This window comes from Nothobranchius furzeri, chromosome 10, assembly GCF_043380555.1.
Source record: "Nothobranchius furzeri strain GRZ-AD chromosome 10, NfurGRZ-RIMD1, whole genome shotgun sequence".
Lineage (NCBI taxonomy): Eukaryota > Metazoa > Chordata > Actinopteri > Cyprinodontiformes > Nothobranchiidae > Nothobranchius > Nothobranchius furzeri.
In genome coordinates, this window is record NC_091750.1 from 35550496 (window position 1) to 35563653 (window position 13158).

The 13158-nt window shown below is 47.9% G+C and overlaps 1 protein-coding gene across 1 annotated transcript; it reads right to left on the reverse strand.

Annotated features, from left to right (window-relative positions):
• Positions 1-282: 282 nt before the first annotated feature.
• LOC107386204 (fibrinogen C domain-containing protein 1) lies at positions 283-11050 on the reverse strand. The gene is made up of 9 exons (XM_015960449.3): positions 10919-11050; positions 6869-6947; positions 6341-6456; positions 5906-6266; positions 5701-5833; positions 1670-1806; positions 1411-1507; positions 815-994; positions 283-744 (listed from the first exon to the last, which is right to left on the reverse strand). The coding sequence occupies exons 2-9, from the start codon at positions 6944-6946 to the stop codon at positions 485-487; spliced, it is 1362 nt and encodes a 453-aa protein (XP_015815935.3). The 5' UTR covers position 6947; positions 10919-11050; the 3' UTR covers positions 283-484.
• Positions 11051-13158: the final 2108 nt, after the last annotated feature.

Below are 13158 nucleotides of genomic sequence, written 5' to 3' on the forward strand. Positions count from 1 at the left end.
AATTTTTTACTTGTTGGTGTACAAAGTTTTTAAAAAGTGGAGTAGTCAGGTGACAAGACATCGCCTTGCAAGGCGGTTTTAAACACCCCCCGACTCCACAGACAAACTGGTACAGCGTGGATGGAGTTAGCGTGTTCTCCGCACCATTAGCTGGCTTTTTACTGAATATTATTCTGTTTTTGTTCATGAACTTGTGAGAAAATACTGAAACACTGTTAAAATGTCACAGCAAATGTCAGTTTTTTATTCATATCTAAAATCAGATTTAAGCAAGGAGACAAATGGAAGAGCAGCGGATCCTTTAATATTAAAACCTCCCTAATATGTAACCAAACATTAGTCATACAGAAACAAGTACCGCCTATAGAGACTGTGAACAGGAACCCATCCGCTGTTTACAGGTAGAAAAAATAGTTGTCACACTTTATTTAACAGGTGAGGACTGATATCAGGTCCTGGCTGGTTTGATGTCCAAGATCCTGGTTTAGGACTCAAGTTTTCTGGGTCGTATCTTCATCTCAGTGAACTGAAGAGAGTACTGCCAGCCGGTCCAACTGGACCACTCAACACCATCAGCGTAGGAGGCGTGGCCTCCTCTGAGGTACTGCCCGTTCAGGTTGGAAGTATGGCAGTTCCGATACCACCACGCCCCCTGATAGTACGCCGCACAGTTGTTCTCAGACTGGTCCTGGTCACGATCTTTGGTGGTGAATCGCATCCCCGAGTGTTTCAGGAGAGAGTCACCTGGAGGAGGCAGAGCATCGGTGTTAAAGCTGTACCAGGAATGTGTGGTAAAGGTAGTACTGTTCAGTACCTGCAGTCCCAGAGTACCCATCCACCAGCAGTGGGTAGCCATCCTCCTCTGGGTTCACAGAGTCTCGACCAACAGAAAAGTCTGAGTAATGAGCAAAAGCTGTGGCGTTGTCAAAGTCGGCCATGTCAATACGTAACTCGAAACCACCCGACCTGGTGAGTGAGTAGATCCTCTGTAGACCTGGGAAGGGGATGGGTCAGTGGGAAAGTTTCACACTGGTCGTGTTTCTAAAAACACACTGCAGAACACTTCTAAAACAAGGTCAAAATCTAAAACCCAAGAAACAGTCCAAAGAGTCCAAAAAACCCCAAAAGGAGTCTAAAAAGATGGGAATAAAAGCCAACGGCATTAAAAATCCACACATCTAAAAACATGTTCAAAGACCTAAACGAGTCCAACGAATCAAGATCAGTGTAGGGTAAGAAAATCTAGTCTAGAAACACACGGCATATAAATGATTCAAAAAGTCTTTAGAAGTCTTGAAAGTGATGGTGTTAATCATCGCACTCGTGAGTCAGTCCAGAAAGGACAGAAAACATAAAGTCAGACAGGCCGTCCCACGTTTACGCTCACCAGAATAAATAAATATGTCACACCTAGCCAATGTTCCCCCGTGGTGGTCCCAAAGCCATCTCTGTAGGCCGCCCAGTCTCTAAAGAAGTTCACTGAACCGTCTTCTCTCCTCTGCATCACCTGCAACACACACACACACACACACACACACACACACACACACACACACACACACACACACACACACACACACACACACACACACACACACACACACACACACACACACACATTAGTCCAAATGAAACATTCGAGTGCAGCTTGTGTTTCAGGTCTTCATACCGTCCATCCTCCTCCCTCAGTGCTCATGTCGCAGTAGACCATGAACCCACTGGGCTCATGAATCGGGAACACGGAGTAAACTCCATCCACGGAGATGCCGGACTTCAGGATGTCACTGCAGTCTCTGGGTCGGTCAGCTGAGATAAACACAGGTTGTTTCAGTAAAAATAACAGGCTGATCCGACAGTCTTACTGTTCTACCTTTACCTACGGTGCTCCTTTTGTTTAAAAAGCAGTCATTAGACTGGTCTCCCCAGATAAGTCCTCCTTTTTGTCTCACAGAGAAACTGGTTACAGCCACAGATACTAGTTACAGCCTGAGAGACTGGTTACAGGACATCCCTTTAGGCCCCAGGCCTTTTTTCTTTGGGCCCTGGTGCCTCCCAATTGGGGCCTTTGGAGTTTCTGGTCCCAAGTGTCAGTGGCTGTTTGATTGTGGTTGTAGTTGTGTTTTGAGAATGTGGACAGTTGTAGATGTTTGGGACATGAAACTGTAGAGGCCCCAAATTGGGGGGGGGGGGGGGGGGCGCATTAGAGTTAAACAGGTTAAATGGTCACCTTGAAAGCGCTGCTATGTTTGCTGTGGGTCCATGGATGTAGTTTTGACGTAGTGTTATCGAATCTGACGCCATAAGCAGCCTTGGAGTTGCATGCAATAACCCCCACGATGGAAGGAATGCAGACAAATGCTGTGAAACTCTACCCCCCCCCCCCCCCCCCCCCCCCGCCTTCAGATTGTGGTCTCTAGCGAGGTCATTACGTTGAAGGAACTCTCTGCTCTCTGTGCTTCCCCATGATCTCCCTCCCACCTGCGGAGTCAGCTGGTTGAGCGCCACACAGGCAGTCCCCGCTGAGGAAACCAGGATCCCAGCCCCTCCCTCCTACCTATCTTTACCATAAGTATACAAAAGACATTTATAAAACTACAGCCCATAGGCTCTTTTATGCAATGTCAGGAAAGTCAAGTACACGGGTGCCAGGAACGGCCAATCACATGTTAGCAAGCAACCCTAGTCGCGCTACCGTGATAGATCAAGTGGGTTTATTTGAGGATAGAGTCAGGGGGAGGGGAAAAAAGGCCCTTCAGAGTTACCGTCCACAGAGAGGGCAGCTTTGCTATTCAAAAAAACACCTCAGACAGAAATGCAACAGTTGTCAGACATTACACAACATAAGTGTCCACTAGGTGGGGAGGTAGGGTTGGGACTCTCCTCACTTCAGTGCATGCAGCCGCATGGAGCAGCGCTCATCACCTCCGTCTGGACAGGGGAGGGAGATAATGGGTTAGAGGGCACAGTGACTCTTAGATACGGTTCCACGGCCTTCACCGGTCACAGTCCCGCCCAGGCTGGGAAAGGGAGAAAGAGTTTCCATAGCGATGGCAACATTCCACCTTTCTTCTGAGGGGGGAGTTTACACTTCAGCCTCACAGGCTCAAGGGCACCAGATTCAGATAAAATTTGTTATGGGTACAGACAGAGATAATTTCCTCTCTGCCTTCGTGTTCTGTTGGTCTACAACCCCTCTAGATCCAATAATGGCGTAATTAATCTATCCCAATCCGTGCTGATCCGTCAACTCGCTCCTTGATCGAATCCACCTTCTGTGCCAGAGCCTGAATCTCAGCCAAAGTTCCAAGCTTACGACTCATCTCGACAATTATATGAGTTTGTGCGTTCACAGCGCGCTGCATTCCATCCCTGAGCTCCGGGATTGAGCCAATATTCCTCAAAAGCTCGTTAATTTCCCGTTAAGCCAGGTAACAGCAGGAATCCTGACACCAACATCACGAATTTTCAAACGTCTTCAGAATCCTCTACAGACAGTTGAGAGAAGCAGATCAGGTTCCACTGTTTCCAGGAGTCCATGATATAACCAGCTGGCTCTGTCCCAGAGGGGCATCCGGGAGCCCCTTCTCCCGTTCTCATAGCTGAAAAAGTTTTGTCAATTGCGTTGAGAGACCAACTGACCAGGTCCATGTTTAATAATCTCCAGTTTCCAGAAAAAATGCAGAAAGCGCCGTGCACAGGCAGACACCGGACAGAGAGCCTTGGGATAAGGAGGGAGGGAGAGGAGGAAAAAAGCGTCTGTACTCTCCAAGAGCCGGAAGAAGAGATGAGCTTATGGACAGTTCTAATGGGAAACCGGCTTCAACACAAGCGGTTGTTTTCTGCTTGGTCCTAGTGCTCAACCAGTGTCTAATACAGCGGAAGATTGTTTTTGGACGGGAAAAAGTGCAGAGGACAAAAATGTACTTTGGAAAAAACTACGTCCATAAGTGGGTGTCTATAATTTTGTTTTAAAGATCAAGTTCAGTGAAAAACTATTTTTACTTGTTATTTTTTTAAATATGATCGGCCACTGAGTTTCCACCCATTTCCTGCATTAGCCACCAGCGGAAATTCATCGGGGAAACGCTCGGATTAGAAAGGCCAGCCAATTGCACGTCACACTGATAAACGGACTCACCTATCTGGACTTGCAATGAGGAAGGCTGTTGTTGATTTAGCGTCCAGGAGAGAGCAGAGCACGCCTCCGCTCTGAGAAGCAAACTGTTAGCATTAGCAACTCCACAACATGGCAGGACGCCTCCAGGCTTGTGGTGTTTGTGGAGATAAAAGTTCAACATTGCAGAGCAAACAAAGTCAGTGGTAGAGTCGTGTTACTGTTAGCCAATCAGAGGCAAGATGTCCAAATATCAGAAAATAAGACCTCAGATTCTGCGATCTGCTGCTCACCTCTCATCTGGCTCACTTCTACTTCCTGAAACTGAAGCGCCAGATCGTTTTTCCACACAAGGCATTCATTTCTACCAGAAACTGCTGCTAATGTGTTGAAGAAACAAGTGAACTTGGTCTTTAACTTACATTTGTTACCTGAATGCTACCAGTGTGTGAATGTTGTGTTACCTGTCAGCTGCCATACCACACCATACCAAGTTTACTTGTACAGCACATTTAAACACGGCATGAGAGCCGACCAAAGTGCTGAACAAAAACACAATAAAAACAATCAAAAATAAAAACTAAATCAATTAAAATCGAGTAATTCAAATAGAAAAGAAAACAAGTTAGACTGAATTAAAAGCCAGAGAATTAAAGTGAGTTTTTGAACGAGACTTAAAAAGGGAAAGAGAGGAAGAGCGTCTGATCAGGAGGGGCGAGTGGTTCCAGAGCTTCGGTGCACAAACTGAAAAGGCGCGCTCCCCGCAGGACTTACAGCGGGAGCTAGGGACATGTAGGAGGTGCTGGTCGGCTGATCGGAGGGATCGCGTAGGGACATAAGGGTGAATGAGCTCGGACAAGTAGCCAGGTGCTAAGTTATTGAGGGATTTGAAACAAAGACCAGGATCTTAAACTCTATCCGGAGATAGATGGGGAGTACACCGGTGCGATGTGTTCTCGCTGCCTGGTGCCAGTCAGGAATCGAGCTGCTGCGTTCTGCACTAGCTGAAGGCGGGCGAGAGTGGACGAGGAGATACCGTATAGCACTGAGTTAGAGTAGTCGAGGCGGGAGGTAATGAAGGCATGGACAACTGAACGGAGATGACGCCTTTTTAAAATGGGCTTAACTTTAGAGAGACGCCTCAGGTGGTAAAACAGGCCTTCACTACCTGGTTGACATGAATGTCCCCTTTTAGGTTAGCATCCATCACGACCCCTAAGTTTGTGACACGGGTTTTCAACCCACTTGAAATAAAAGGAAGGGTCAGTTGGGGGCTTGGAGAAGTCTTAGGGCTGAAAAGGATGGCCTCTATCTTGGCTTCGTTCAGCAAGGGGCTGTAAGGAGTCATTAGGCTTCACAGAGGCATATAATTGACAATCGTCTGCATAGAAACGGTAGTCAACGTGGTGCCTTGATGTTACCTCTGTTCTAGCGGTGCCACAAATGTGGCATCTTTTCTGTCACCCCTGACCTACGTGTTGCCTGTGTGCCACCTGTCTTTTACCTGTACATTGTATTTGCATCGCCCATGTTACCTCTTGTGTTTCCCTGAATGTCACCCGCGTGCGGTGTGTTTTCCGTCTTACCGGTGTGTGTGATGTTAAGGCTCAGTTCACTCTTCAGCCTCTTCAGACTCTCAGTCTCCTTCTTCAGGTCGAGCAAAGAATCCCTGAAGCCTTCAGCCAGCGTGGTCAGAGCTGAGCGACTCTCAGACAACATCTGCACACATGCATGACGGCGCGGATTATTCACAAGCTGTTGCCTGATTAGTTGCTTTCCTGATTCGACTACCTGGACGATGCGACTCTGTTCACTTTGCATTCCATCCATCCGTTGGTCCAGAACACTTTGACTTGTTTTCAGTGAGTCGGTTTCCAGGTTCAGGTTGTAGGCTTGGCCCGTCAGCACCTTCAGATCATCGCCCAGCTTCTGGACCAGGCCTCGTTCCTGCCACTCTCCTGATTTGTGAATGGTCAGCGCTTGCAGCAGCGAGCGCTGCAGTTCCTCCCAGTGCAGGAACTGCTCACTGAAGTCTGGACAGTTTGGGTCCAGAAAGATGCTGATTGGTTCCTCTTCTGCCCCGTGTGATACCCTCACTATGGCACCAGAGTCAATGGTATTTGTTGAAATCACAGGTGAGGCGACTCCACCCCTGTTACCATGACAATCCCAGGTGAGTACTGAGATGGACAGAGACGCTGATGTGTAAAAAGACAGGTGCGTTACCTCCTGAAGAAGGGAAGAGGATGCTGGTTCAAGTACAGGACGCAGACCGTTGCTGTGACGATGGCAGCTATGACGACCAGGATGGTGACAAACCATGACACGAAGGTGCGGCACCTCTGAACACAACAGATCACAACCTCATTTTAGTGGTTTAACTGGGGTGGCAGTGGTACAGTACTGGTCTGTAGGGGTGGGGTTTCCAAAATCATTCAAAGCACTGCTGGTAATCTGAAGCATCAAACATACAAAAAGAAAAGAAAATGTTTAATTTAATCTGATTTAACGAGATTATCGACACTCTTAAGTAGAAAATAATTACCTGTAAAATTACCAAGAGTTATGGGTACCACCATGAAAACAAATCATGAGTTCTTGCAGAACTTAACCTACAGATCCTGAGCAGATCAGTGAAGCTGACAGATGTAGCAGATTAGACACCCTTTAATCTGACAGTTTAACTCCATCTTAACGCAGATTTAACTTTTACAAGCTTCCCGCTGTTCCTCACAGCAGGAGGCCAAGGGTTACCTGGTGCTTGTTGGGTCGTCTGCTGTCCAGTTCAGAGCTGCTGTTATTCATGATGGTCCACCGATCATTCAGCGTCATCCTGAAGCATCAGCACAGTCCAACATTAGAGTTCTGGATCACATGACACCGCCTCAGTCCACCTCACCTCCAGCCTTCACCAACCGTTTGTTTGTTCCTGTAGAGTTCCTTTAGTGTTCCTCTAATGTTGCTGTGTTGGTCATCTAATGTCACACTGATGTTCCGCTAGTGTTCCTGCAATGTTCATGTAGTACTTCTGCAGTGCTTTTCAACTAGGCATGCCCCCTACTGGCACCCCCATGCAGGAGCAGGAGGATCCATTATTATTCAGCATTTCCATGCATGGATGCAAAGACGACCTCCAGTCACTAGATAGCAGCAGTGTTCAAACCAATGAACAGGATGTCTGTAACCCAACGACAAAAGGGACAAACCCTCTGTGGAGTTACCTATAGGTTTCTGAGGCACCCTACGGTCTTCTGCGAAGTGCACTTGGAGGAAGTCTGCAGCAAGGCTTCGAGTGTGTGCGGTACACACGTGTGCAAATAATTGCTGAATTGGGACAAGGAGCGTTGCATCATTCACCGCATGGCGGGAAGCTGGTCGCTGTGCTACTTTCAAAAAACAAACTTTATTAAAAACTTTCAAACAACCAAACAAATGCCTGTGTGCTCGGCTTCTGACCAAGTCCTCCAAACACACCCACATCACCCCGCTTCTCCTCCAGCTTCACTGGCTGCCAGTCAACTTCAAGATCCTGGTTCTGGTCTATAGGGCCTTACATGGACAAGCACCATCTTACATTGGTGATCTTCTTAGTCCCTACACCCCCAGCAGGTCCCTGAGGTCCAGTGATCAAAGCCTACTGGTTGTGCAGCACCAGGCTAAAGGTCAAAGGTGACAGATCATCTGCTGCTGTGGCCCCCAGACTCTGGACCTCTCTCCCCCTGAGCCTGAGATCAGTGGACTCAGTGGTCTCCTTTAAAAAGCAGCTGAAGACTCACTTGTTCAAGCTGGCTTTTGTATGACCTTCTTCACCTCTCTCTCTTTATTCTGCTCTCCCCACCTATTCCACCTTCCTCAGGGTCCACTGATTTCCCTCTTTCCTGTTCACTCTCTCTCTTTCTTAACATTTTTATCACAATTGTCTATTCTTGCTCATTTTAAATATATTTTTTATCATTTTCTAAATTCTTTTTGATATTTTTACATTTTTTGTTTTTGTGAAGCGCCTCGTGATTTTTATCTTGAGAGGCGCTATTGAAATTATACTTTCTTCTTCTTATTTGAAAGAAATTTACCTTCACTGCTGCTTTCAGGGCATCGATTCATCTTCCTGAAATGAGCTACTTTCATATGAAAGTACATATTTTCAGAAAAGGCACTTGAGCCTTTTCTCCCACAGCAATGGATTATGGGTAATACACTTCACCCAAGTCCGCATCGATGAGGACTTGGGTGAAGTGTGGCTCAAGGGTGCAGAGGGGGCCTGATCAACTTCCACAACAGCCCCTGCACTCGCACCCCTGGGTGGGATTGCACAAGTGAAGGACGCAGATGTGGAAGTGCGAGTGTTGGGATTGGGACTTTGGCCTGAAGCCTAGAGGGCGGTTCCGATCACCGCCATCTTGGCCGTGTCACACGTCTCCAGGATTTGGGCAAAGAAGTGGAGCTGAGAGGGGCATTTTGAGGATCTTCTTCTGTGGTTGCTGCCAGCTGACTTAACTGAGCTCAGGTTTGCTGGAGCTTTCAGGCAGAAAAACCTGATTGAGGGACATGAAGCTTGCATCAACTCAACGAGCTGAGCAGTTTCTGTGGTTTTCTCTGAGAGCTCCACAGGAGAAAAGCACCGCCTCGGACCACAGGGATCGGAGCCGTGAGTCGTCGCTTCGCCCCTCTGCAGCAGCTGGAGATCTGTGGGACCGCCGCCGGGGCTCTGAGCGTGCCTTCGCTATAACTGGTGGGTTGCAGGCTCGCGCCCCAGTTTATCCAAACGTGTTTTTAAATCAGGGCTGCGCAGTGGCGCAGTGGTTAGAGCCGCTGCCTTGCAGCTAGAAGGTCCTGGGTTCGCTTCCCGGCCTGGGGTCTTTCTGCATGGAGTTTGCATGTTCTCCCTGTGCATGCGTGGGTTCTATCCGGGTTCTCCGGCTGTTAGGTTGATTGGTCTGTCTAAATTGTCCTTAGGTGTGTGTGTGTGTGTGAGTGTGTGTGTGCATGATTGTTGCCCTGCGATGGGCTGGCTCTCTGTCCAGAGTGTACCCCGCCTGATTGCCCGTTGACCGCTGGAGATAGGCACCACCCCCCATGACCCTACGTGGAGAAGCGGGTTCAGAAAATGGCCAGATGCTTTTAGATTAGACACCTCCCCTCCCTGCTCGTAGGGTGAAAACGTGAAAAGGTGTGGGCACATCTTCTTTAGATGATCATAGAGATCATTCAAGAGACACACAACTCACACACTTACAGTTCCACTAGTCCGACCTAGCAGGGGCGTGTCCAGATCTTTTAAAATGGGGTGGCCCAGGTGAGGCACAACTTTGTGCATGGGTGGCACCAATGGTTATGCTTTTTTTGTTTGACCCCCAATCCTTTTGTGGACAATGAAAAGCCTATTTAAAGGTGAACTAGTGTGGTGGCACCTGGGGTGGCCAATCAGATTCCAAGGGTGGCATGTGCTACCCCTGGCCACTCCCTGGACACGCCCCTGCGACCTAGAATGTTCTTCTGAAGACCAACACGCCCGTTTACACTATCGGAAATTCCAGGTAATTTTACCAGACCTTTGTGGCGTGCGCATGTCTCAATTCCACCAAACCAGCTCAAAAGGAGCATTTTCCAGGTCATTCCCGGAACCAACAAATAACAGGGGTTTGTACTGGGAGAGGCCTGGTAAAATTGGGGTTATCTCATGCTGACTGTTTGAAACGCAGAAGGAAATTACATCAGCGGGTGTCGGCACACCAGCCAGCATCCGTAAAACTGTTGCTGGGAATGCTGAATACAAGAAAAGGACTCCCGACTCCAACGAATGCTGTGGAAATTCCTCCTCAACGCTGCAGTTGTTGATGCTTCGTTGTCTCACAGAGCGCTGTAAAAAACGATGTTTTTTCTGGTCCTTGAACGCTGCTTTATATGTCACACAACCGCTCTTCTCATCCCCTGGGTAGACAGATTTATGACATAATTTAACAGAATAAAAGTCTTGACATTGTTGATGTCCTTTGATGCTTTTTGGTTCTGATCGGTGACATGATGTCCTGAAAAGGCTGAAGCACGGCTAAGGTAACCTCCTCTTTATAGACTCCCTGAACCCCGGTGGCAAACGAGTTTCCGAGTAACCCTTTTGTCTTCCCGGAGAACACGTGGAAGTTCCATCAACAACCGCGCAACCACCCCAGGAGAACATCCACCCACCTAAAAAACAGAACACCAAAGATTTGCTGGATCTGAGCATGGACCACCAGAGATCTTTAGAAGCCCTCAGGAGGGCGTCCAACGTGGAGTCCACGCTCTCCGTTCTGTGGTGGAGGGTCAGTCGCGGTTTAGGTCTACAGTTAGGGTTAGGGTTAGAACCCGCTGCTCCTTCCAGTGAGTGATTAAAGCTGACAGAACCTCTGTCGGCTGATCCGGTTCTGTTTTAGGTTCTGCCAGTTTGCCTCTAATCTGACTGATCCATTCTGACTCTAAGGTCCTCACTGCTGCAGGAAAACCTCACCCTGCACCTGGTCTACAGGTGGAAACCATGGAAACCTGAGTAGGTCAGAGCCTACTCCCAGCTGCTGTTTGTTTCAGGCTGTTGGATTTACTGTCTGATTTATGGGTTCAAACAAACAAACAAACAAACAAACAAACAAACAAAGTGTGGTTTTGCTGTCCAGCTGAAATCTAACGGCTGATTGTTTCTGATTAAAACTCAACGCAACCTAAAGCCTGCAGCTCAGACAGCTTCACACCGACTGTTTCAGTTCCAGAGAAACAGGAAGTGAAACAGCTCCCCACCAATCAGCACATAATCAATCATCAGATACTCACCTGATCGCCTCCCGTCTCCACACCAACACAAAGAGAAGAAAAGGAGAATTTGTGTCGGTTTAAGGACAAGCGGCACATTCAGGTCATCAGGCAGAGAGCTTCTGCTGGGATAATCTGATCACTACAGCCTGTCACTACAGGGAGTGGAAACGGAGCATGCTCAGTGTGACCCAATCCCGCCACAACCAACACGCTGCTGGTGAAGAACGAACAACAAGCTGCAGAGTTCTACAGATTCAAACCTGCTAAAAACAGAAAAACTAACCTGTCACCAACCCCAGCCCACTCATCCATCCATCCATCATCCATCATCCATCAATTCATCCATCCATCCATCCATCCATCATCCATCAATTCATCCATCCATCCGTCCATCCATCCATCCATCCATCCATCCATCCATCCATCCATATGTCCATCCATCCACCTATATGTCCGTCCATCCATCCATCCATCCATCCATCCATATGTCCATCCATCCACCTATATGTCCGTCCATCCATCCATCCAGCCATCCATCCATCCACCTATATGTCCGTCCATCCATCCATCCATCCATCCATCCATCCATCCATCCATCCATCCATCCATCCACCTATATGTCCGTCCATCCATCCATCCATCCATCCATCCATCCATCCATCCATCCATCCATCCATCTATATGTCCGTCCGTCCATCCATCCATCCATCCATCCATCCACCTATATGTCCGTCCATCCATCCATCCATCCATCCATCCATCCATCCATCCATCCATCCATCCATCCATATGTCCATCCATCCACCTATATGTCCGTCCATCCATCCATCCATCCATCCACCTATATGTCCGTCCATCCATCCATCCATCCGGCCAACTGACTGATCGACCAACCAACAACTAACTAACTAACTAACTAACTAACTAACTAACTAACTAACTAACTAACTAGTCTTTGCCAACAAACCATGAAGCCAGCAGATAACAGGGGGTGTTAACAGAATTAGGTAAATCATTAAACGAGTCCCCACAGGTAGATGTAACCTCTTCATGCTAAACTTCACATCAAGCTTGAGTCTGGAGTCAAACTGAGTCGCACAACAGCAGCGGTCCCATTTTAGATCTGTTTGTGCTTTGGCCTCAAACATCTCAGATATCTTTCTGATCTCTGACCATTGTTTTATGTTTTTTTTTTATCTTACCTGATTTTTACTCACTATAAGGCAGAGCCTCCTTTGGAGTTGCCATCGGACCTTCGGGTCACGGAGGATTTTGCTCTTGAGCAGTCTTTGATGACCTTTGACACTCGGCTCTGAAGGCTGTTTATCAAAGGATAAAAACGGATGGTGCACCCTCGTCTCTGTACTCATCCAGCGTGCTCTGGTGAAATGGCAGAATTATTTCCATTCTGAGACAACTGCAGCTGAAACGGTGCCTGTATCCAGGCGAGGGGCTGCAGGGGTGCTCTCGGTACAGGTACTGGAACTGTCCAGACAAACATAGTCGAGCCATGATCCAATCAAGCATTTCTCTTGTCCCATGTGACATTCCATGGAGTTAACAAGAGCCGTGTAGAAAACCGTTTCTCAACATGTCTTTGGCACAAGCAACTGGTTGTTTCCAGCATCTGTTTGGGTCTCATGACTGGACCGGGTACAACCTATCCCTAACCAGGCAAAAATACGGGCTACCAGGTTGTGTTGTGGCATCGGTAGCTCAGAGGGTTAGGAGTTCACCCTGTAATCAGTGGGTTGCAGGTTAAAACAGTCATGTCAGTCATTGTGTCCTTGGGCAAGACACTTCACCCTTCTTGCCTGCTGGTGGTGGTCACCTATGTCTGTAATTGTGCCCCAGGGCAGCTGTGGCTATGATGTAGCTCATCATTCCCAGTGTGTGAATGGATGAAGTGTACAGCGCTTTGGACTCAGAAAGATGCTCTGCAAGTGCCTCTCATTTGTCGTTATTCTTTCATTTGTTATTCCCATGCAATCTGGAATCTGGAAGCAGAACCATTGAGCTAAATATCTTTGAAAAGGGCTGCAAAAAGCTCTGCTGCAGGTCATCTTCCACGCTGGGATCCCCAAAGAGATCCTGGCAGACCAAGGCACGTCGTTTGTGTCTCAGACATGGGCAGAGCAGCGGGTGGACACCGGCTTCACCCAAGATTAGTCAAACTTTTCATGTCGTTCGTTTCTCCTCTATTTAAGAGGAATGATGGAGCATCGAGAGAGTGGAGAGTGAGCTCTGCATGAACGAGC